Source organism: Schistocerca gregaria, chromosome 7, assembly GCF_023897955.1.
Source record: "Schistocerca gregaria isolate iqSchGreg1 chromosome 7, iqSchGreg1.2, whole genome shotgun sequence".
NCBI lineage: Eukaryota > Metazoa > Arthropoda > Insecta > Orthoptera > Acrididae > Schistocerca > Schistocerca gregaria.
The window spans coordinates 406,526,463-406,553,587 of NC_064926.1; the positions used below are offsets into that span (position 1 = coordinate 406,526,463).

The 27,125-nt window shown below is 42.8% G+C and overlaps 1 protein-coding gene across 1 annotated transcript in view; it reads right to left on the reverse strand.

Moving 5' to 3' along the window:
* LOC126281475 (myrosinase 1-like) overlaps positions 1-27,125 on the reverse strand; it is a 68,564-nt gene that overhangs the window by 33,126 nt on the left and 8,313 nt on the right. Inside the window, exons 2-5 of the mRNA XM_049980471.1 lie at positions 15,518-15,651; positions 6,893-7,027; positions 4,945-5,067; positions 698-881 (exon numbers count right to left, since the gene is read on the reverse strand). Of these exons, the coding sequence (XP_049836428.1) occupies positions 698-881; positions 4,945-5,067; positions 6,893-7,027; positions 15,518-15,651 (576 nt within the window). The remainder of the gene's footprint in view (positions 1-697; positions 882-4,944; positions 5,068-6,892; positions 7,028-15,517; positions 15,652-27,125) is intronic.

Genomic DNA, 27,125 nt, shown 5'->3' on the forward strand with positions numbered 1-27,125 from the left:
ATCGCTTCTTATTAGAGGACGTGACTTTCAATAGTAAAAGCGACATAATGAAAGTGACACAGGGGCATTCTTTTTCCACTTATAAAATGATGCATGTTAGTTTATTAGTTATTTAGTGTGAATATTATGGCTTGTTTTTTTGCAAACAATGCCGAAATTAAGAACATTTATTGCATATGATCTTACAGTGACTTGATGTTCAAGGAGGTATGCATCGTCACAAAAACTGGGCTATCCTCATTTCATTACAAACTGACAAGTTATTAGAATTAGATATGAGTAAGAGATTTCTTCATAAAATCATCAATACTACTAATGGAAACAGAAACACATTTATTTATTAGATACACTACATTAATGGTAGGTTGGATAATACATTGGGGACTTATCGTCGTTATGATAAGCCTTAGTTCTAATACAATCCATTCACCTCACTGAATATCGAGGCCAACCTCTATTTAGTTTTCATTACAGTGGATCGTCCTTTGCACAATACTGTTCCATGATATTCAATTTTTGAAAGATTTTCGTGTTAAAAACCCAAATGTCACTGTCATAATGGAAACTATTCACGTACTGCGTAAAGTAACCTCCACCACAGACTTCAGATTGGGACATAAAGTAATGATTGTGTTTGTTTTCTTTTTTCCACCCATGACTATATTTAAGTGGACTTCACTGCAAAGTCGTGACTCACCGTTCTGCGTGGGGCGGTACTGCTCGTCGTAGAGGCGGTAGACCATGGCGTGTGCCCTGATGACGGTGTGCGCCGCCAGGTAGTCGCCGATGCCAGAAGCGTTCTGTGAGGGGGCCTGGCCGCCGGTGCTAGCGTAGCCGCCAGTAAATGAGGCGGGCTCGTTGAAAGTCGTCCACAGTTTCACCTGCGAAAGGAACGTGGTCCCACTGTACTGTCGGATGCTGGTGGTTTTACAGGGCTCTCTGACAAAATGTGGCAGGATAATAAACCGTCGCAGTTCGTATTAAATTTCTGAAAACTGTTCTTCGTGACAATAGTTTCGACTGTGAGCATTAGTACTGTATCCAGTAGCCATTCTATTTTAAATTTCAAACTCCCATGCGTCTGTGCTCGCTTTGAGAACTGTCATGCCGGCTGTTGTAGCCGAGTGGTTCTAGGCGCGTCAGTCTGGAACCGCGCGACCTGCCTTGAGCACGGATGTGTGTGATGTTCTTAGGTTAGTTAGGTTTAAGTAGTTCTAAGTTCTAGGGGACTGATGACCTCAGATGTTAAGTCCCATAGTGCTCAGAGCCATTTTTTTGAAGAACTGTCATGTCCGCTGCAAAGTAGTACATAATGACGTGCTGTTGGCCCCTATTTCACGTGAGAATGTCTTGTAAGGCCTAAACTAGCCAATAGTGCGAAACGAATTACGTATTAATTGAATAGAAGTTTGAACCGTTACAGTGTCCTTAAGTGTAGTTTGTTAACGAGACATCTGGCGATTGACAATGTCAGGAGAAAGACACGCACTGCCAACAAAAAGATTTGAACTTTTCAAACATCACAGCCTCTAACTGCAGTACGGCACCCTGAGAAGAAGTAATGAGGTAATCAGGGCACGATTAAAGTCTAGTTCAAAATGTGTACTTGATGATTCATGATGTTCAAAGATTCTAATAATTACTCAAGCAAGGAGACGCAACTGCGTCTGAAAAAAAAGAATGGCCTCGAGCACTGTGGGACTTAACATCTGAGGTCATCAGTCCCCTAGACTTAGAACTACTTAAGCCTAACTAATGTAAGGCCATCACACACGTATACCCGAGACAGGATTCGAACCTGCGACCGTTGCAGGCGCGCGGTTCCGGACTGAAGCACCTAGAACCGCTCGGTCACAGCGGCTGGCAGACTGCGTCGCACTAGGTTTTATCTCGTCTAGTCTAAAATTTCGGAAATACAACGCTTAAATTGTTTTTAACATCATATACCGTCGTAACTGTATTTCATCAGTAAACTACTGATGAAATGTTTTCTACTGTTTCTGGTGTAGTTTCTTGTGTCGTTTTCTTGATATTCCCTCTTTGAATCCAGCAGTGATCCTTATAGGTCCATCTAACATCGATTTGTTACCCTAAATGTGCCGATCATCTCATTTTTACTGCGGTATAATTACGGTTGCCACCCCAGTTCCTCCATGTTCCATATGTTTGTGTTCCTGTTTGTCCCAGAAATTCACAACACGCATCTCTCCATTTGTCACTTAGTGACATTCAGTTTTTCAGTGGTTTCCTTGGGTCATTTCTCACGGTGATAATTTAGAACTCGTAATAAGCGCTGAATATCAATTATCCTATTCAGTAACGTCAGAAGCGTAATAAAGAAACGGAGAAGGAAAGAGAAACCGAGGCTAATATCAGTCTTGAGTCTATTCCATATGCTCTTCATCGAGTACGTGTCACCCAGTGTTCTATACAGAAATAAACGTCACCTGGCTCTGCATTATTTTGTTTTAATTTATTGATTACTGATTACTTGCAACATTACGTAGCTGATTTTCAAGCCTACTCTCAAAATTTCCATAGTAAGTTGTTCTATTCATTCCTGAAGTCTGTTTGCACTAGCGCAAAGTACTAGAATATTATTCATGCTAATGATTGTAAGTAGTCACCAAATACATGAAATAATGCGGAACTGCAACTCCCAGCCCTTTTCCTTTAAAAAGCTATGTTCTTGTTTAACAACAGGAAGCAGACAGTCTGTTGAATAAGGTTCTCTGATTTTTATTCATATGTAGGAGGACTGATAATGTTGTTGTTGTCTTCAGTCCTGAGACTGGTTTGATGCAGCTCTCCATGCTACTCTATCCTGTGCAAGCTGCTTCATCTCCCAGTACCTACTGCAACCTACATCCTTCTGAATCTGCTTAGTGTACTCATCTCTCGGTCTCCCTCTACGATTTTTACCCTCCACGCTGCCCTCCAATGCTAAATTTGTGATCCCTTGATGCCTCAAAACATGTCCTACCAACCGATCCCTTCTTGTAGTCAAGTTGTGCCACAAACTTCTCTTCTCCCCAATCCTATTCAATACCTCCTCATTAGTTACGTGACCTATCCACCTTATCTTCAGTATTCTTCTGTAGCACCACATTTCGAAAGCTGATAATAGTAATAATAATAATAATAATAATAATAATAATAATAATAATAATAATAATAACAATAATAATCGTTTAGTGTAGCCCAATGCCCTCATGTATAGCTCTCAGTTGGAAGCCATTTCTGCAACCTGCATATTCTTAACCTATGCCCGTTATCCAGCTGCGGAAAGGGGACCTACAGAAAGTGGAATCAGCGCCAAGTATGGTTTCTCCATCACGTAGAGGTGAATACTGTTGTGTACGACTATGTGCACTACGGTAAGGTGAGGTTGGCTGCAGAGTGGTATGGCAACCCTTGTCTTAGGAAAGCCGGAAGTAGCAGAAATAATCAGAGATTAAGTTAACACAGTAAACAGATATTTAACTTATATTTCTACAATCTTACAAAGACTCATAACAAACAGTGCTGCAAGAAACAAGTCCAGGTATTACAACAGCAACACCTACTAAGTGCTAACAGTGGTGTCGTAGGAAACAGGACCCAAGTGCAGGTGGGCTGAGAGACTGCCTCCGGCCGTCGTGTATTGCGCCGGAAGAGGGCGCTTCTAATCCACAGCCGCTGGAGACATGGTGCAGTGGCGTGCACCATTTGTCCACCAGACGCGCGTCACCGACGTTGTAAACTTACAACTCCGTTGCCTACCTTAGGACGCCTGTGGTGTGGTATCGATACGTAACACCACAAATACTAGCTTAGAATCAGAGTGAGAGAAAATCGTTGTCCGGTGGGGATTCTATCATGCGTCCTTGAGATTTCGATGACCATGCTTTAAACTGTATCACTAGGCCTGAGGAAGAAAGCGATAGAACAAGCCAAGCTGGGAACTTATCTCATGATATCGTTTCTTCAACTTCAACTTATGCTTGTATTGCATCACCAACATTAACATCGTTTTAACTCTTTCTTCTCGGTGATCAAAGTGACTGCCACTGATGTGTAGTTTCTGCAGTAAATTCCTGCGCCTATTACACTAATTATCTTGCTGTTTCCAAAATTTCACTTTATTCACTTAAGGTATATTTTCTTTATCATTATTTGCTATAAATGTCTTACCTATTAGATAATTTACTTACTGCAAACTGGTGTTTGGGGTCTGCTTTGGTTTGCCAATTGTCGTACACAGCGGTGATACGTCATCACAGTATTCGACACAGTTGCTCTCCGGGAACTTTGTTAAATCTAACCTTCTTCCCATGAACTATTCATGTCGGAAATACAGGTGCTATTGTACCTCGCTTGAATTTTGTCAGCATCCTAAGAGAATGTGCAATATCGAGACACTCTTTCTTTACTTCAGAAATATGGACGTCTGTGGTCCTTCCCATCACACGCTGGCAGCATAATATCCCTGGAGGAATCCTTAGCTGTCAGCCAATCTCTTCACATACAGACTGGAGTTTTCCATGTGCTCGCTAAGCTAATTAAAGAGTATGAAAGACACGAATGACTTCTTTTCTCATTCTTGTCCTATCCGAGCTTGGGTCCGATCTTAAAAAAATTCTTATTCGATGTGAAGTGCAGCTGTAACATTCTTCAGAAACTAAAGACTAAGGTTTCTCCCCATCGACCCGAACAGAAAATTTTTCGATCTCCACTTGACAGTCCTTTTCTTTTAATTCCTCACTGCTGCAATACAGGGGACAGTAGCTTTCTTCGGAAATTACATCAATGGTTGAAAATATTGTGATAATGTGAAGACATTATCGTATTGCACTTTACATATTCATTACTATAGAACAAAATCCTACAAACCTTAGTTATAGTGATTATTCTCACTAAGTGTCTTCAAGAATAAGAGAAATATCAGTATACAAAGTAACTCACCCTGTCACCAAAGTTGTCAAAGAGCACCCTGGCGTACTCGAGGAAGTAGTCCGCGAGGATGGGATTCGGCCAGCCACCTATGTACTGCAGAGCTTGCGGTAAGTCCCAGTGGAACATCGTCACCTACGAGATGGGAGACGTTGGCTATGAACATCACATGTGATGATACATTTGCATGATGAAAATACCGAGCTCATCATTTATTTGGTTTTCTTCGATTTCGTAAAAAATTACGGAACATCAAGTGTGCCACAGTGACTAGAAAGGATAACATGACTGTAAGGAAAGAATTTAAAATGATGTAATTTGTCATAGAAATGGTAACGAACGGATGATTTACTGACCGAAAATTATTTCTAGGACTATCTTTACTTCTAGAGTTGTTAACAAAGGCTTAAGAAGGAGTCGAGAAATGAGTGAACAGGAAAAAAAAAATGTAGAAGCGGGAAATTGTAAGAGATGGAGAGTGAACACCGATTCAAATAGAACTGTAGCTGAATGACTTCTACTAAGTGATTCAAACAGTCGTACAATACAATCCAATATTCCAATCACTCATTTAAACAATTATTTTTTGTTTTTTATGTTGGTAGTATTGCTAAAAGTGTATTCCAGTGCGGTTATGTCTGCTCTTGGACTTTAAATAGTAAAAGTGAAAGTTACGTTTGGAAACCTTTGTTCTTAGTTCATTGAATTACAGTTACAAGTATTTTCAATCATCTTATTGTCGGTACCACTGTACCAATTGCCTTGGCAATAATGATGTTGTAATTGGAGCGCAGTTATGAGAGTATTTCAGTGTAAGCCGATATTGATACGTTTTATTGTTCTCGTAGGCGTCAATAATGTTACGAGTCTTTGTTTCTAACAAACTGGACAGCATGATGAAAAACTGTTTATGCGCTACAAAGTGCCCTCATTACATACAGAATTTTTTTCGCTAGAGAGGAACTGACTGAAGATGCTAATACTTTGCCGGTAAGAAAAATCGCATAAAAGTTACAAACCAGTTGGGTATAATGAAATAAAAATTTCTCAATGTTGCATATGAAGCAATGTCAATACACCTATTCGAAACAGTAACAGCAAGCATATGAAACAAATCTGTAAACGAGCATCAAGAAGCAATGTAATTGTATTAGTGACCAGTAGACAACTAGATCAGATTTTAATTAATTAGAGCAGATTTTATAACAATATTTGGCGCTATCATGTACATGTAAACAAAAAGCAAAAACCTCAGCAGAAACGTTTCTTTACATATAATATAAAATACCATTATCATCGTCTATTTGTATGTTGATGGTGATGGAGATGTTTTTACATGTATTTCATTTTCTAAGGAATAAGCTTTCCCGTCATTATTGCCATTATAACTGCGATGCTTCATTAATGGTGACACCTTTATCAGAGTACCTATAAATCATAGTTATATTTGCGATGTGAAGATAGTGTAATAAATGTGTGAGTAGAACGAATCGGTCAAGAGCCGATATCCTAGGAAACTTACGTAGATGTACGGAACTGAGTTCCACACTGGAGGGAGTCAGGAGCGTAGCCAGTGACCGACAGAAGAAAAATGAAATAAATTTTGATCCGCAGCGAGTGGTTCTACAGGCATACTCAGTCCAACATAGATCCGACGATTCTTGCCATTTATATTTACTGACAGAGCAAACATCCCTTCATTGTTGTTGGTATATGTAGTGTAACTGTTCCTTCACATGCTAATATAAGGGGCTGAGAGGAATTTTTGACCAGCTTCCAAGTCAGATTGAGCAGTAAATTCCAAAGAGTGAAGAAATTTTTACACTAACGTTGATAAGGTCTATAAACGCTAGGATGGAGATTTACCCTGAACAATAATGCCATGTGGATGCCATGGTCTATGCGTAGTGTGAGCGTCTTAATCGATCCCTCCACAGAACAGAGATAAAAGCGTTCTTACCAGCGGCTGGATATCGTTCTCCAGTAACAAGTTGATGAGATTGTTGTAGTAGTCGATTCCCGGCTCGTTGATCACGTCCAGGTCCCCATTAGGCAGGATGCGAGGCCAAGAGATAGAGAAGCGGTATACTTTAGCCTGAAACAAACAGTGCAGTGTTACTCTAGCATCTCTACTGCTAGAGAGGGTGAGCAGCACAACAGTTAGGGTTCTGATGAAGAACATTCAGCAGACATCTGTGAGAACCCACATTAAAATGTTTTTGAAACGAAGGAAGTATACATGTATCATTAATTAGACTTCGCAGTTCTCAAGCAGTGTCGATCGCTATGGAGCTGACAAATGTCGAAATCTCAGGGATTTATCCAACCTGAGGCGGCTGACTAACAGACTATTTTATTCAGGTATGTCACATTCTAACACCTGGAGGACACATTACTTTCAATGGATGATCTATTTAGAAAAAGCAGAAAAATTGTGTTATTTTTGGTAAATGTGTAATTTGTGCCGAGCTCCAGTGAAACTTAAATTTCGTAACTGCTGGACCAACTAACAACTATCTTCCTGCACGCCTATCGAGGAAAAACGCTATGCAATTCGAGTGCAACATCTGCAGTTCATGGAGATATTATTTATCTATGTTGGCGGCCTTGCCGCAGTGGATACACCGCTTCCCGTAAGATCACCGAAATTAAGCGCCGTCGGGCGCGGTCGGCACTTGGATGGGTGACCATCCAAGCTGTTGCCATTTTTCTGGGTGCACTCAGCCTCTTGATGCCAATTGAGGCTTCGGTCAAGAATATCATCATAACGACCGGGGGGAGCGTTGTGCTGACCCCATGCCCCTCCTGTACACGGCGGTCAGATGGTCCCGATGGGCCACTTGTAGCATCTAGACGGAGTGTTGTTTTTTTGTGTTTTTAGTGGGTCTCGGACTTCTGACAAATTTCAGATGGCTGTTCTACCAGCTGATTTTGGGAAGCGGTTGTGAGAGAATAAGGACTTAATGAGGTTGGGCAGAACTGACAATAGTTTTGGTGATACAAATCAGGAATCACATTTATGTCAGTATGTGTGTAAGAAATTGAAAACGTGTAGAAAAATCATTATTATTCGTATCGGATATTTTTGATCATCAACAGTTAAGTTATTCTCAGTCCATACTGAGAAATTGCCCTCGCTTATCGTATGAAAATTATTTGTGAAAATGATGTTTTTAACATTATAGATGATGCTTAGGAAATTTACATGCCATTTTCACATGAAAATATTATCGTAACGACTACGAAGCATAAAAAATGTGCATTGTCGTTGGAAATTTGACACGCAGTACTAAACGAAGGCCTCCGACATACTCCTGAGTGTACTACAGTGTTTTATACGCTTCCATGGTTCTGCATGTTTCATAACGTCATGCAGCATATTTTTATTTCTTTGTTGTCCCAGCTTTTACTTATCCCTTGGAAGACAATACCTATCGACTTGCTCTACTGAACATCCGTTCGCCGGGTTATATGTCCAAAGTATCATATTTAGTATCGGCTTAATTACACTTATGTTTATCCTGCGAATTCCTATTGCTCGCTAAGCGGATTTCCTGTGTTCCGGACGCCTCTTTTGAAAACTTAAAGTTTTTATTGCTCTGTATATTTCTCTTTTCTGTCGATTTAATATTTGTCTTCAGGTACCACAACAGTTTCACCTCATCTGGTTATGTGCATTTGCGTTTAAACAGTTTTGTTTTCGATATGTTAATAATAAAATGGCTCTGAGTACAATGGGGCTTAACTTCTGAGGTCATTATCCCCTAGAACGTAGAACTACTGAAACCTAACTAACCTAAGAACATCACACACACATCCATGCCAGAGGCAGGATTCGAACCTGCGACCGTAGCGGTCTCGCGGCTCCAGATTGAAGTGCCTAGAACCGCACGGCCACAACTCCCGGCTGTTAATAATACATGCCTTTAGTCTTAGTACAGGTGATTTCGATGGTACTTTCAAACTTTCACTATTGACCTGTTCTATTTGTTGAACTGTTTATAAATTGGGAGAAAAAATACTACGTTATTTGCAAAACGTGAACTCACAGTCAATGTTCAAATGGTTCTGAGCAATATGGGACTTAACATCAATGGTCATCAGTCCCCTAGAACGTAGAACTACTTAAACCTAACTAACCTAAGGACATCACACAAAACTCAGTCATCACGAGTCAGAGAAAATCCCTGATCCCGCCGGGAATCGCACCCGGGACCCCGTGCTCGGGAAGCGAGAATTCTACCGCGAGACCACGAGCTGCGGAACACAGTCAATGTAACAGATATCTCAACACAATGTGTGACATCATGCGAGTATGTTATGCTGACCTTAAATCCGGCTAATAGTCCCAGTATTGAAACCATGGCCGGCCGCGGTGGTCTCGCGGTTCTAGGCGCTCAGTCCGGAACCGCGCGACTGCTACGGTCACAGGTTCTAATCCTGGCTTGGGCATGGATGTGTGTGATGTCCTTAGATTAGTTACGTTCAAGTAGTTCTAAGTTCTAGGGGACTGATGACCACAGATGTTAAGTCCCATAGTGCTCAGAGCCATTTGAACCATTGAAACCATGAAGTAGACAAACACATCCGATGTTGTTCCATTGACGTTGCTACACTTCGGTTAGATATTCATCACACCTGATGACGATACGCACAGCCTGTTCTTGGAACGTGAAAATGCAACGAAACTGTGAGAAAAGTTGTCAATAACAAATAAAGTTCAGCCTTAGCGTCTTTTCACTATCTTTGACGCTGGTCGTAAGTTATCTCTTCCATTTGGTTTGACATTACAGTCGCGTGATTGCTGCGCAGAGATTTCACAGAGCGGGCTATGACCGTCGGTTTGCAGCGAGCACGGAGAATCTGGTGAACGATGGGGGAGAGTGCAATACACTCGTATGCGGAATGTCCGGCAGGGAGCAATGCAGCCTGGGACGGGGTCGCTGTCGGCTTGGTGCGACGCAGTGGCGGCACAGGAATGTGGGACTGCGCAGCGCGAGGCCTCCTCGTTGCAGCGGAACTGGGGTTGGCAGTGCCCGCAGTGAACCCGTTGCTGTCCGAGGGAGGCTTACACCTGGAAAAGACCGCGTCCTGTCGTGTTGCATCGTACGGTGTTTTCGGAACTCTCGATGCTGCTGTCGGCTGCATCCTACCTTGTGGGTTAGCTGTTTGCTGCTATAAGCACTGTGTCCAGAACTATTAACCTGTCGTTGGTCCATTTGTTTTTAGAAACCGTGCCATGCTGAAACTGCGCTTACTTCTCAGCAGTGTACGAATTCCGCCCACTCCTATACCGATACATATGCATAACCAGTTGGTTGTGCCTGTAGACGAGGATAGTGTTTACGGATGTGCCTTTTAAGTGGTTTGGCTTTTAAGTGGGAGGCACTTACTATTTAAAACGTTCTTGTGTGAAGCCAGTGCAAGTTTCAACCACCAGTAATTGAGCCGTTTACTCCTAAACTACAGAACGAAATGGCGCATCGGTTACCACAACGGACTTGCATTCGGAAGGACGCCGGTACAAACCAACGTCCAGCCATCCTGATTTAGGTTTTCCGTAATTTCCCCAAATCGTGAGTCTCAGAGGGCCATAGACACGGGTTCCCAGGTAGATGCCGTGTTTCGTGACTTCCGCAAGGCGTTCGATACAGTTCCCCACAGTTGTTTAATGAACAAAGTAAGAGCATGTGGACTATCAGACCAGTTGTGTGTTTGGATGGAAGAGTTCCTAGATAACAGAACGCAGCATGTCATTCTCAATGGAGGGAAGTCTTCCGAAGTAAGAGCGATTTCAGGCGTGCCGCAGGGGAGTGTCGTAGGACCGTTGTAATTCACAATATACACTCCTGGAAATGGAAAAAAGAACACATTGACACCGGTGTGTCAGACCCACCATACTTGCTCCGGACACTGCGAGAGGGCTGTACAAGCAATGATCACACGCACGCCACAGCGGACACACCAGGAACCGCGGTGTTTGCCGTCGAATGGCACTAGCTGCGCAGCATTTGTGCACCGCCGCCGTCAGTGTCAGCCAGTTTGCCGTGGCATACGGAGCTCCATCGCAGTCTTTAACAATGGTAGCATGCCGCGACAGCGTGGACGTGAACCGTATGTGCAGTTGACGGACTTTGAGCGAGGGCGTATAGAGGGCATGCGGGAGGCCGGGTGGACGTACCGCCGAATTGCTCAACACGTAGGGCGCGAGGTCTCCACAGTACATCGATGTTGTCGCCAGTGGTCGGCGGAAGGTGCACGTACCCGTCGACCTGGGAGCGGACCGCAGCGACGCACGGATGCACGCCAAGACCGTAGGATCCTACGCAGTGCCGTACGGGACCGCACCGCCACTTCCCAGCAAATTAGGGACACTGTGGCTCCTGGGGTATCGGCGAAGACCATTCGCAACCGTCTCCATGAAGCTGGGCTACGGTCCCGCACACCGTTAGGCCGTCTTCCGCTCACGCCCCAACATCGTGCAGCCCGCCTCCAGTGGTGTCGCGAGAGGCGTGAATGGAGGGACGAATGGAGACGTGTCGTCTTCAGCGATGAGAATCGCTTCTGCCTTGGTGCCAATGATGGTCGTATGCGTGTTTGGCGCCGTGCAGGTGAGCGCCACAATCAGGACTGCATACGAGCGAGGCACACAGGGCCAACACCCGGCATCATGGTGTGGGGAGCGATCTCCTACACTGGCCGTATACCTCTGGTGATCGTCGAGGGGACACTGAATAGTGCACGGTACATCCAAACCGTCATCGAACCCATCGTTCTACCATTCCTAGACCGGCAAGGGAACTTGCTGTTCCAACAGGACAATGCACGTCCGCATGTATCCCGTGCCACCCAACGTGCTCTAGAAGGTGTAAGTCAACTACCCTGGCCAGCAAGATCTCCGGATCTGTCCCCTATTGAGCATGTTTGGGACTGGATGAAGCGTCGTCTCACGCGGTCTGCACGTCCAGCACGAACGCTGGTCCAACTGAGGCGCCAGGTGGAAATGGCATGGCAATCCGTTCCACAGGACTACATCCAGCATCTCTACGATCGTCTCCATGGGAGAACAGCAGCCTGCATTGCTGCGAAAGGTGGATATACACTGTACTAGTGCCTGTGTCTATGTGCCTGTGGTTCTGTCAGTGTGATCATGTGATGTATCTGACCCCAGGAATGTGTCAATAAAGTTTCCCCTTCCTGGGACAATGAATTCACGGTGTTCTTATTTCAATTTCCAGGAGTGTACATAACTGATCTTGTGGATGACATCGGAAGTTTACTGAGGCTTTTTGTGGATGATGCTGTGAGAGGTTGCAACAATAGAAAATTGTACTGAAATGCACGAGGATCTGCAAGGAATTGACACATGGTACAGGTGAATGACAATTGAATCTCAATGAAGACAAGTGTAATGTGCTGCTAATGCATAGACAGAAAGATCCCTTATTATTTAGCCACAATATAGCAGGTCAGCAACTGGAAGCAGTTAATTCCATTAATTATCTGGGAGTACGCATTAGGAGTGATTTAAAATCAAGTAATCATATAAAGTTGATCGTCGGTAAAGCAGATGCCAGACTGAGATTCATTGGAAGAATCCTAAGGAAATGCAATCCGAAAACAAAGGATGTAGGTTACAATACCCTTGTTCGCCAAATGCTTGAATATAGCTCACCAGTGTGGGATCCGTGCCAGGTGGGGTTGATAAAGGAAATAGAGATGATCCAACGGAGAGCAGCGCGCTTCGTTACAGTATAATTTAGTAATCGCAAAAGTGTTAGGGAGATTATATTTAAATTCCAGTAGAAGACTCTGCAGGAGAGACGCTCAGTAGCTCGGTATGGGCTTTTGTTGAAGTTTCGAGAACATATCTTCATCGAGGAGTCAAGCAGTATATTGCTCCCTTCTACGTATATCTCGCGAAGAGACTGTGAGCATAAAATCAGAGAGATTGGAGCCCACACAGAGGCATGCCGACACTCTTTCTTTCCACGAACAATACGAGAATGGAATAGAAGGGAGAACCGATAGAGGTACTCAAAGTGCCCTCCGCAACGCACCGTCAGGTGGCTTGCGGAATATGGATGTAGATGTAGATGTAGAATCGCTCCAGAAAAATGCCGGGATTGTTCTTCTGAAAAGGCACGGCCAACTTCCTTCCCCATCCTTCCCTAATCCGAAGGGACCTATGACCTCCCCGTTGATCCCCTCCCCCAAAACCAACCAACCAGCTTCTAAACTGAATAAGAAAATGCCGTTATAACCACTATAAAACTACGAAGCTGTCCACTTCACCGGACAGAAAAGCTGGTGTTGCTTAAGCTAGATTGGTTTTTAATTACCTAACGCTTCCGTGAATTATCTTGCGTAATTAAGTACTAATCCGCTGCCTGCTTTTGATGTGGTTACGTATGAAAAACAAAGTATTGCTTCCAGGAATCTTCACTTCCCGGTATGACAGTTTAAAGAGAGAATTATGGTGGCCAGATGTACTCCAACAATTGCCATTTTTGAGCTTCAATTTTGTTTAATCCTTGCTTTCACTGGCAGTTTAGCGTATAGGTTAGCTGTAAGTTTTTTGGTCTTATATTCATCAAGGTTGGTGACTCGACAAATGTCGTCATTATGGCCGTGAATTTATTTGTCAGTTTATTTTTTATGTATTGTAGAGTGTGATTTATTTTTGTTGTGCCATTTCGAGCGCTGCCTCAGGTGTTTTCGTCGTCCAGTGCGGTCTGGTGGGTCTATACTCTCTGAAGGGTGCCACAGCGGAATAGCAGCACCTGATTGATGTACTCGTATGTTGTTAAGAAAGCGCTTTGCCTTTAAATTACAGTTCTTAAGTCATGCTAGTTTAAGTTAAAAAAATCTGACCGGAGCTTTGATAAACTAACTTGTTGGTTGCCCAAAAAAATTATGTATACAGTAATTTTGATTAAACATATTTTTTTGAATGACGTTTTGCCCCCTCTTTAGAGGCGATGAGTGAATTTTTGGTGGGTATTCTCATTATGATTTATGAAAGTTATTGTTATTGGACTTAAACTCTAAGTTTAGTTTTGAATTATCACTCTACTTGCGATACCCCCCAATTCGTCTTAAAAAGGATTGCTATAAAAATACACAGACACACACACACACACACACACACACACACACACACACACACACACACACACACACACACACACACAACTTGAGAAATCGCTTTTTCATGCACTGTACTTTTTTAAAATTTTTATGGGTTAAACAACGGCTGTTGTAATCTGGATGTCGATGATTTTACCTGTGTGCAGTATTGTCGTGTTTTGGGGAGTAAAGAATTTTGTTATATTGTCTCCTCAGTTGGGCTCAGACATTACACTCTAGTATCCCTGTGCTCTGCTTTCAGCAGTCTAAATTCTCAGCTCTTTGAACTATAGTGTGACAGAGATATGTTTGCTTTAACATAAACGAAGCCGCTAAGCAAGCTTGCAGGTTGCACTGTGGTATTCGACCTTGAGCGGCACCTATCCATTGTCCTGAATACGTTGCTCCTATCAGTCGCGGTCAAAACAATGTCCGGTATAGTTGTGAGTGGATTATGTCAGAGCTAAGTCACTTTGAACATGGGCAGTTTGTGGTTCTCATGTGATAAATGCTTTCGTAACCATGGTGTTTCAAGAGGCACCATACCGAAGATTTACGCTGCGTGCAGTGAAAACAGGGAAACTACATCCACTAAGGCACAAATCGGACGAAGTTATGTGTTGAGTGATGGTGAGAGACGGTCATAGAAGAGAACTGTGACTAAGGACGACAGCTGCGAAAGACACTATACCCGTGAATGTCGCATTTGCAATCTGTATTAAAAAAAAGAAAAAAAATGTGAAGGAAGTTGAATCAGTTCGAAATTGCAGGGCCAGCTGCGGAATGCTGGAATGCCAAAGCCACACACTTCGCACATGCCAAAGCCGTACAATCTGAACTATGGAAAAATAGAAGAAGTCGTTTAGTCGTTTTTTTTTGGATGAGTGTTGTTGCACACACTTCTTAACGTCTGGCCGAGTTTGCGGCCCATGAATGAAACGTGTCGGGGTCTGGTGATGATCAGGGCAGTCATCTCGTGGTGTTCCATGGGTCCACGGGTCTCCTGCAATGTCGCATTATTGTCAAGGATTCTCTGACCATTTTAGCTGATCAGGTCCAACCACTGATGCAACGTTTATTCCCCAATGGTGATGCAATCGTTCAGATGGTTCGCATCTTCAAGGTTTAGTTTGACAAGCAGGACGATAAATTCTCATACCCCTCTTGGCCACCGCAGTCTCCATATCTTAGTATTTATTGATCCTTTGTGTTCTACTTTGGAGAGAAGGCTGCTTAATGGCTACCCACGCATATCATTGTTACATTAACACACTAGTATTTTGCAGGCATAATAGTATAAGGACCAGAGCAGAGGGGACCTGTACTTATCCATTCCGATACACCTGGAATCTAATTTCTATGGTTTTTCTGCATCGTATTATGCACAGTAATATCTTGTGCTTTTGTTGTTTCCATATTGTTGTCCAACCACTGTACGTCTGTTGTGTGTACTCACCCCCAGGTCCTTGAGCGCCTGCACGTCCTCGGCATACTTGTGGTACGAGTCACAGGCCACGTCCCCATTCTCGCCGTTGTTGCCGTACTCTGGATGCTCGTGCAGCATGTGGTCCCAGATGCTTTCTCCTTTCCCTGTAAGTTAATATGAAGTCCCACTACAGAGAGCAAGGATGTTTTTCTTCATATAGCTAGCAAACCTGGCACTGCTTCACAATTGCTCAAAAAGCATGGGAATTGGGTATACCGTAATCTGCTTCTCTCTCCTCTGTCTATCACCTTCTCACCCTGTCGTTGTCCATGTCCTCCTTCCTCCCCCCCCCCTCTCTCTGTACACCTCCTCCTGCCCCCCCCCCCCCTCCCCACAGCTCTGTTAGTGTCCTCCTCCCATCTCTATCTGACCTTGAGTTTCGTTTACTTTTATTGTAAATTCATATTCTGTAGTATTCTATGCATAGGCTGGTAAGTCACAAACAGACCTTTCTGTTTTCTAAGAAATCCGACTTTGTCGAAGAAAACAAAATAACATCTGTTATGACTGTTGTGCGTACAAATTCACTTTAAATATATATAATGAGATATACTTTTTAGGGGACAAACAATTTGCCTGAATGCGAGAAAGAAAACAAAACACCGAATTTTCACAGCAGAATACAGCACTGTATTTTTACTGTCACTGTCTAATTTAACAGGAAACCTGTACGTCGTTATTTAAAAATGTGTATATAGCTGGTCTGAATGTCTATCGTGCAGAAATAAGAAGTACACTGGTCAAGAAATTTTTCAGTATTATGGGATCCATGTTTCCCCTTTATCTACTGCATACATACATTGTACTATTAAAAAACTATGTGGCCTATGACCGTCCGAATTTCATCAGACTATCTTGTGTAGATAAGAGGTAAATCGGTCGAGCACTTTTCAGATTTTCAATAACACTTTCTTCCCTTTGTCTGCTATATATATATATATATTAAAAATATAAAGCCCAAGACCGTCCGATTGTCCATTAGAGCATCTTGTACAAGTCTGGAGTAAACAGACGAAGTGATTTTTTAAAACAAATTTTCACCTTTACATATTACATATGAATATTAAAAAGCGTGTTCTTTACACGGACAGGAAAAATATCGGAACATCAAAAACAATTCATTTAGAGAAATTAAATTTCGGGTTGGGTTGTTTGGTTTAGGAGACCAGACAGCGAGGTCATCGGTTTCATAGGGTCAGGGAAGGACGGGGAAGGAAGTCGGCCGTGCCATGTCAAAGAAACCATCCCGGCATTTGCCTGGAGCGATTTAGGGAAATCACGGAAAACTTAAATCAAGATGGCTGCAAGCGGGATTGAGCCGTCGTCCTCCCGAATTCGAGTCCAGTGTGCTAGCCACTGCGCCACCTCGCTCGGTATAATGAAATTCGGAAATATATTTATCTGGTTACCACATTTAAGTGATTAACATTACAAGATCACAGATTAAAGAAGGAGCAAGATAAGCCATTGTACATATGAAATTCTGGTTCATTAATATTCAGTGTAACCACCACAATGCTGAATGAAAGCATGCATCGTGTGGTACAGGTGCCGGATGTCAGTTTGTGGGATGGAGTTTTATGCCTGTTGTACATGGTCTGTCAATACAGGGGCGGTTAAGGCGGGTTGTGGATGATGCTGGAGTTTTCGTCAGATGATGCCCCATAGGTGCTCAGTTGGAAACAGTCCAATTGATCTAGCAGTCCAGAGCAACATGTCGACACTCGGCAGCACATGTTGGGCTACGACAGCAGTATGATGCTGTTCATGACAACAGGTCGAATAACAAGAGTGACGTACAAATTTATGCCAGGCGAGGGCTCTATAGCCGCAGGTGTAGGTCCAGCACGTGTAGCACGTAAACAGGTTGGCTGGTCTCCTTGTAGCTAATACGACGACCAACACTGACACCGAGGCAAAGCCGGTTTTCATCAGGAAACACAACAAACCTCTACCGTGCTCTCCCATGAGATCTCGCTTGAAACCACTAAAGTCGCAAATAGTGGTGGTTTGGGGACAGTGGAATACACACTGTAGAGCTGTCCTTGAGGTAACCGGTTTGTAATGATTCCATCACAGCTTCAAAATAATTGCTGAAAGTGGCAACAAACCGGCTATTCGCGTTATTGTATGTGTATGGCGATATACGATCTGACGTTCGGAAAAATGTCAGCGACGTAACTCCGAAGACTGCAACAGCTGAGAAGTTCGAGAATTATAGCATAAACGCTTAACAGTTTATGCATCCAAGTTACTGACAAGAATAATGTACAGGAGAATGGAAATGAAAAGTGAGGATATACTAAACGAGTGTCAGTTTCGCTTTGGGGACGTAAAGAGCACCAGAGAGGCATTCCTAACAATGCGGTTGATAATGGAAGGAAGGCTGTCGGTAAATCAAGATTTGTTCGTAAAATTTATCGACCTGAAAAATCGAAAATGTCAAATTGTACAAGATATTCGAGATCCTGAGCGACGTAGGGTGAGCTATAGGAAGAGACGAGTAATTTACAACATGTACAGGAGCCAAGAGGGCATAATGAGTGTGGAAGACTAAGAACGAAGTGCTCGGATAAAGAAGGGTGTAACCCCCCACTGTTAGTCTATACACTGAACAACCAATAATGGATATAAAAGAAAGGTCCAGGAGTGTAATAAAAATAAATGGTGAAAGGGTATCAATGATACAAATCGCTGATAACAGTGAAAGTGAAGAAGAGTTACATGATCTGCTGAATGGTGTAAACAGTCTAATGAGTAATGGATTGGGAGTCAATTGAAAAAAGACGAAAGCAATGAGAAGTAGCAGAAAAGAGAACAGCGGGATCTTAACGTCAGGATTAATGGTCACTAAGTATGAATTCTACTACCTAGGGAGAAAATTAATCAATGACGGATGGTGCAAGGAGGACAGCACAGGCAGACTAGCATTGCAAGAAGGGCATTCCTTGTCAAAAGAAGTCTACTAGTATCAAACATAGGTCTTAACGTGAGGAAGAATTTTTATAATGTACGCTTGGAGCACAGCATTGTACGGTAGAGAAACATGGACTGTGGAAAAACCAGAAGAGAAGAGAATCAAAGCTTCTAAGACGTTGCGGTACAGACGAATGTTGAAAATTAGGTGGAATGATAAGATGGGTATGAGGAAACTCTGAGCAGAATCAGAGAGGAAACGAAAACGTGGAAATAGTGCTAAAAAGAAGGGACAGAATGATAGGAAATCTGTTAAGACATCAGGGAGTGACTTACATGGTTCTACAGGGAACTAAAAACTAAAACTAAACTCCGTACGATCAGGCTTTGAAGGTCCAACCATACTGACCACCACCGTGTCATCCTCAGCCCACAGACGTCACTGGATACGGATACGGAGGGGGCATGTGATAAGCACACCGCTCTCTCGGCCGTATTCAGCTTTCGTGACCAGAGTTGCTACTTCTCAGTCAAGTAATGTTATTTGTAAACGATATAAAACTGATTACAGAGAATGAAGATGATCTTCAAACTGCAGTGAATGTGTGCCAGCAAATAACCCCAGAGAAAACCCTAAAATGTCTCCAGAGAAAATGAAATTTGTTGCCTGTCACACGTACAATCAGTAAGATTAAAAATAGTCGTGGATAATACTGAACCTAGTTAAACTTTTTAAATATCTAGAATGAAAGTTCACATATGAATACGACTGTGATTGGGACCAAAAATTACATAAATTTACTTTCATGTGTGGAACGATAGTAAAATATTTACAGATATTGAAGTCAAGCAAGTTCCCAGTTCAGGTTATACAAATCCTTAATCATGGAAGTGAAATGTGGGTGACAGCATGACGCCAAAAAAAAAGTGAGGTTTCTAAGAATAATCCAAAGATATACGAGATAGAAAAATAAATTAGGGTGCAAGGAAAGGTGTAGGAATATACAGGGTTAGTCACCTAACGTTACCGCTGGATATATTTCGTAAACCACATCAAATACTGACGAACCGATTCCACTGACCAAACGTGAGGAGAAGGGCTAGTGTAATTGGTTAATACAAACCATAAAAAATGCACGGAAGTATATTTTCTAACACGAACCTACGTTTTTTTAAAATGGAATCCCGTTAGTTTTAATAGCACATCTGAAAACATAAACAAATACGTAATCAGTGCCGTTTGTTGCATTGTAAAATGTTAATTACATCCGGAGATATTGTAACCTAACGTTGACGCTTGAGTACCACTCCTCCGCTGTTCCATCGTGTGTATCGGAGAGCACTGCAACATACATCGCGTTTCCAGAATTAGATTTTCACTCTGCAGCGGAGTGTGCGCTGATATGAAACTTCCTGGCAGATTAGAAACTGTGTCCGACCGAGACTCGCACTCGGGACCTTTACCTTTCGCGGAAAGTGCTCTACTATCTGAGCTACCGTAACACGACTCACGCGCGGTACTCACAGCTTTACTTCTGCCGGTACCTCGTCTCCTACCTTCCAAACTTTACAGAAGCTCTCCCGCGAAACTTGCAGAACTAGCACTCCTGAAAGAAAGGATATTGCAGAGACATGGCTAAGCCACAGCCTGGGGGATGTTTCCAGAATGAGATTTTCACTCTGCAACGGAGTGTGCGCTGATATGAAAGTTCCTGGCAGATTAAAACTGTGTGCACGATCGAGACTCGAACTCGGGACCTTTGCCTTTCGCGGTCAAGTGCTGTACCATCTGAGCTACCGTAGCACGACTCACGTCCGGTACTCACATCCCCCAGGCTGTGGCTAAGCCATGTCTCCGCAATATCCTTTCTTTCAGGAGTGCTAGTTCTGGAAGGTTCGCAGGAGAGCTTCTGTAAAGTTTGGAAGGTAGGAGACGAGGTACTGGCAGAAGTAAAGCTGTGAGTACCGGGCGTGAGTCGTGCTACGGTAGCTCAGATAGTAGAGCACTTTCCGCGAAAGGTAAAGGTCCCGAGTTCGAGTCTCGGTCGGGCACACAGTTTTAATCTGCCAGGAATTTGATATCAGCGCACACTCCACTGCAGAGGGAAAATCTCATTCTGGAAATATCCCCCAGGCTCTGGCTAAACCATGTCTCCGCAATATTCTTTCTTTCAGGAGTGCTAGTTCTGCAAGTTTCGCGGGAGAGCTTCTGTAAAGTTTGGAATATAGGAGACGAGATACTGGCAGAAGTAAAGCTGTGAGTACCGCGCGTGAGTCGTGCTACGGTCGCTCAGATGGTAGAGCACTTGCCCGCGAAAGGCAAAGGACCCGAGTTCGAGTCTCGGTCGGGCACACAGTTTTAATCTGCCGGGAAGTTTCATACATCGCGTTTCTACAGAATGATCTGCCAACGTTGCTCGAAAATGTCCCACTGGAAACGCGTCGACGTATGTGGTATCAGCATGATGGTGCACCTGCACATTCCGCAATTAACACTAGGCTGACGCTTGACAGGATGTTTGACGGGCGTTTCATAGGACGTGGAGGACACACAAATTGGCCAGCCCGTTTTCCTGATCTTACACCTCTGGACTTCTTTCTGTGGGGTACGTTAAAGGAGAATGTGTACCGTGATGTGCCTACAACCCCAGAGGATATGAAACAACGTATTGTGGCAGCCTGCGGCGACATTACACCACATGTACTGCGGCATTACGACATTCATTGCGCCAGAGATTGCAATTGTGTGCAGCTAATGATGGCCACCACATTGAACATCTATTGGCCTGACATGTCGGGACACACTCTATTCCACACAGTAATTGAAAACGGAAACCACGTGTGTACGTGTACCTCAAAAATGGTTCAAATGGCTATGAGCACTATGGGACTTAACATCTATGGTCATCAGTCCCCTAGAACTTAGAACTACTTAAACCTAACTAACCTAAGGACATCATACAACACCCAGCCATCATGAGGCAGAGAAAATCCCTGACCCCGCCGGAAATCGAACCCGGGAATCCGTTCGTGGGAAGCGAGAACGCTACCACACGACCACGAGATGCGGACGTGTACCTCACCCATCATGGTAATGTACAAGGGCGTCAGTGAAAAAGACCAATAAAAAGGTGTTAGCATGTGGACGTAATGTGCTGTTCCAGTCTCTTCTGTACCTAAGGTCCATCACCGTTCTCTTTGGATCCCTACGTAATTCGGTTCTCTCCGATACACACGATCGAACAGCGGAGGAGTGGTACTCAAGCATCAACTTTAGGTTACAATATCTCCGGATGTAATCAACATTTTACAATGCAAGAAACTGCACTGATTACGTATTTGCTTATATGTTCAAATGTGCTAACAAAACTAACGGGGTTCCATTTAAAAAAAGTAAGTTTTTGTTAAAAAACATACTTCCGTCCATTTTTTATGGTTTGTATTAACCAATTACACTAGCACCTCTCCTCACGTTCGGTCTGTGGAATCGTTTCGTCAGTATTTGATGTGGTTTACGAAATATATCCAGCGGTAACGTTAGGTGACTCACCCTGTATAACCTAAACTAAAAGCTCTGGAAAGAAAATGTAAACTGAGTGGCTCTCAGTTATATTGCATATGCATTGGAAGACGAAATTTAGGAAGGATATACAAGAGATGGAATACATAATAAACGATTTGTCACGTACAAGAAGTGAAAAATGCGACTGGTTGGTAGTAGGTAAATAAGCAACGTCCACCAATTTATTTTGGAGCCAAGAAGTTCTAGTAACCTTTCGAAGCTAGCTGACTCCGAGTATCACCAATAATTTTTGCAAAAGTGTTTGTCTATGAAACTGTCTAGTTATTTACTTGTCATACCACCCTAATGGTTATATCCACACACAAAGTAAAAATGTTTCCATTCACTTCCATTCTTGTACACGCATTTTAATAGATAGTATGACTCAAAAGACAAATTTTTACTGCTCTGCAATCAACATACCATAGCACGCACTACAATTTTATAAAACTCATCTCTTCGAAGTAATTCAAGATAACAAATTTCTAGCAGAAAGACAAACCTTAGACCGTGTCTTGATTCAATTTTACTGAAGATAAGACTCTACTGTGCTGTGACCAGACGAAGATACTTTTACGTATGTTTTCCAGGTGGGGATATTCAGCCGCGAAATAATTCTTAAAGTTAATTGTGATTCCTTCAGCTGTCATTTGCTTTGTACTGAAACTAGTAGCGAACTGTGCAAAAGAAATGACAGGTGAAGGTTTCACCATAAATTTTAGCAATAAGAAACTACTTTAGTGAGGCCATAATTGTGGGTTCTTTGATGGCTCTGGGACAACGCTCATAATACTATAACACGCAAAATACTGTGTGATTTTATTGAGATGATGCTGAGGTCCCATACTTCGAGAAGCGTAGGGGGCCGATGCAGGAGACCCGCACCGCCGATTAGGCAAGGTCCAAGCGGAAGTGGTTTTCCATTGCCTTCCTCCGACCGATGACTTTATTACATAATTGAATTAAAGATTTACTGAACTTTGACACGCTTCTTTGCCGTAGGAGTACTGCTTCGTGAACAATTATCATTGACTATCAAAGCATCACTTGATCCACATATCAACAACTGTTCTCTTGCTGTACAAAATGCAACCTTAACGAAAATATTTTTCGTCAGTAACTTCAACAGATCATTAGTCCTACACTACGACATTGACTCCTTCAGATGTGGTCACGAACTGCCCAGAGCTCTGGCATGCACGACACTACATAGCGGTGACAAACTCATAGGATAGGTTCTCTACACGACTGTGGGTGCACGCGGGATGTTAGTTGGAGCTAGACGGGTGGGGCACTCTGTTTCTGAAATAGTTATTGAATTCCGCATTCCGAGATCCACAGTGTCAACAGTGTGTCGAGCTTGCAAGTTTCTAGCATTACTTCTCACCACGTACATGCAGTGGCCGACGGCCTACACTTGACAAACAAGAGCGGCGACGTTTGCATATAGTTGTCAGTGCTAACAGACAAGGAACATTGGATGAAGTAACAGCAGAAATGAATGTAGCACGTACGACGAACGCATCCGTTAGGAAAGAGCGGCGAAATTTGGCGTTAATGGTCTATGGTAGCAGTAGACAGGATTGAGTCCCTTTGCTAGCAGCATCTCATCGCCTGCAGTGTCTCTCCCAGGGGTTCTTGACAATATGGGTAGGAAATTGATGACTGGAAAACCGTAGCGAGGTCAAATGAGCCAAGATTTCAGTTAGTAACATCAGATAATATGATACGTCGGCTCTAGGGGTTTGCCGGCACGGTAGCTCAGCGTGTTCGGTTTGAGTGTTAGCTGCCCTTTGTAATAGAAAACTGAGTTAATGGATCAACGATAAACTTGAGCAAGCGTCATGGGACGTCCACCCCGAACAAGTAGAACGAACAAAAACGTGCAAAATGAGATTTAAAAAAAGGGGGGAGGGCAGCTTAACAAAAACGAGCAAAATGAGATTAAAAAAAGGTGGGGGGGGGGGGGGGTAGCTTCTGCAGGTAGTAAGCATAACTTCCTCTGATGGGGGTTCGGAACCCGCCACAACTTGAGTTTCGATTCATTAATCAGCATTGGCGGCCAAAGACTTCCGGCATAAGAACCATCGTTCTGCCAATGGCCTCGTCTAATAGGACGGAGGAGTGGACAGAGGATCAGGGAACTCTCCTATCCTTCGGGTGGGAAACTATCTCTAAAGGAGGAAGAATCAATAACAATCAACGGCAGAAGCATACAGAAGACAACGGAAACTAGTGTATCAGAGACACATAACGCATATCCACAGGTCATGTGGCCTGTAATGGAAAAGGTGTCATAATGATCTTCCCATTGGCAAAAGATTCCGGAATATTCCACGTACGGATCTCCGAGAGGGGACTGCCAAGGAGGAAATGACCATGAGAAAAAGGTTGACTAACCAACGAAAGGATAACGTTCTACGAGTCGGGGCGTGGAATGTCAGAAGTTTGAACGTGGTAGGGAAGCTAGAAAATCTGAACCGGTAAATGCAAACGCTTAGTATAAACATAGTAGGGGTCAGTGAAGTGGAATGGAAAGAAGACAAGCATTTCTGGTCAGATGAGTATAGGGTAATATGGCAGCAGCAGAAAATGGTATAACTGGAGCTATGAATAGGAAGGCAGGGCAAAAAGTGAGTTATTATAAGCAATTCAGGGATAGCGTTGTTCTCAGTAGAATCTACAGAAAACCAACACCGACAACAATAGTTCAGATGTACATGCCGACGTCGCAAGCTAAAGAAGAAGAAAAGATAGAGAAAGTACATGAGGATATTGAAAGGGTAATGCAGTACGTGAAGGGAGATGAAAATCTAATAGTCAGGAGGGACTAGAATGCAGTTGTAAGGGAAGGATTACAAGAAATGGTTACGGGAGAATATGGGTCTGGGACAAGGAAGGAGAGAGGAGAAATAATAACTGAGTTGTTAATAAATTTGAGCTAGTAACACCGAACTCTCTGTTTGAGAAACAAAAGAGGAGGAGTTGTATTTCGGAAACGCCATGTGGTATGGGAAGATTTAAGTTAGATTGCATCGCGGTCAGACACAGATTCAAATATCAGATATTGGATATTAAGGTGGACCCAGGAGCACATATAGTGATGAAAAGGAGGCTGAGGTTTAAGAGATTAGTCAGGAAGAATCAATATGCAAAGAAGTGAGATACGGAAGCATTAAGGAAAGACGAGATACACTTGAAGTTATCTAAGGCTATAGGTATAGCAATAAACAATAGCTCAGTAGGTGGTACAGTTGAAGAGGAGTGGACATCTCCATAACGGACAGTCACAGAAGTTGGAAAGAAAAACATAGGTACAAAGCAGGTAACTGCGTAGAAACCATGGGTAACAGAAGAAATACTCCATCTGATCGAGGAAAGAAGGAAGTAATAACATGTTTAGGAAAATTCAGGAATACAGAAGTAAAAGTCACTCACTAATAAGGCAAATAGGAAGTGCATGGAAGATACGATAAAGTGGCTGTATGAAAAATGTGAAGAAATGGAAGAGGAAATGATGGAAGGATTGACTCAGCATACAGGAAAGTCAAAATAACTTTTGATGAGATTAAAAACAAGGGTGGTAAGATTAAGAGTGCAACGGGAACTCCACTGTGAAATGCAGAAGAGAGAGTGCAAAGGTTGAAAGAGTGCATTGAAGGCCTCTATGAGTGGGGAAGATTTGTCTGATGTGGTAAAAGAACAAACTGGACTCGATTTAGATGAAACAGGAGATCGAGTATTAGCATTTAAAAGAGCTTTGAGGACTTATCATCAAATAACGCAGAAAAGATTAATAACATTCAATCAGAATTTCTAATATCATTAGGCGAAGTGGCAACAAAACGTTGGTGTGTAGAATGTATGCATCTAGCTGCATACCATCTAACTTTAGGAACAATATCATCCATACAATTGTGAAGACTGGAAGAGCTGACAAGTGTGATAATTACGGCACAATTGGCTTAACAGCTCATGCAACCAGGTTTCTGACAGGAATAATATGTAGAAGAACGGAAAACAAAACTGAAGATGTGTTATATGACTATGAGTTTGGCTTCAAAAATGGTAAAGGAAGCAGAGAGGCAATTCTGACACTGCGGTTGATAATGGAAGCAAGACTAAAGAAAAATAAAGACACGTTCAGAGGATTTTTCCTCCTGGAAAAATTGTTCGACAATGTAAAATGGTGAAATATTTTCGAAATTGTGAGAGAAATAGTGGAAATCTGCTGGGAGAGACAGTTAATACACAATATGTACTGTAACTGAGAGGGAATAATAAGAGTGGGTGGCCAAGAATGAAGTAATCGGATTAAAAAGGGTGTAAAATAGGAATGTACTCTTTCGCTTCTACTGTTCAATCTATACATCGAAGAAGCAATGACGGAAATAAAAGAAAGGTTCAAGAGTGGGAATAAAAGTCAAAGTGAAAGGGCATCAATGATACAATTCGCTGATGATAACGCTATCCACAGTGAAAGTGAAGAAGAATTACATTATCTGCTGAATGAAATGAACAGTCTAATGAGTACAACATATGGACTGAGAGTAAATCGAAGATGGACTAAAGTAATGAGAAGCAGCAAAAATGAACACAGCAAGAAACTTAACATTAGGATTAATTGTGGAGAAGTAGAAGAATTGAAGGAATTCTACTATCTAGGCAGCAATGTAACCAGTGACGGACGGAGTAACGAGGTCATCAAAAGCAGACATCAAAAGCAGACTAGCATTAGCAAAAAGAGCATTTCTGGAAAGGAGACGTCTATTAGTATCAAAAATAGGAGGTAATTTGAGGAAGGAAATTCTAGGATTTAAGTCTGGAGTACAGCATTGTATGGTAGCGATGCATTGACTGTGGGCAAACCGGAACAGAAGAGAATCGAATCGTTTAAGATGCGCTCCAACAGACGAATGTTGAAAATTAGGTGGACTGATAAGGTAAGGAATGAGGATATTCTGCGTAGAATCTGAAATGAAAAGGAAGATGTGTAAAACGCTGATAAGGAGAAAGTACAAGATAATACGACATCTGTTAAGACATTTGGGAGTGCCTTCCATGTCATTAGAAGGAGCTGTAGAAGGTAAAATTATAGGG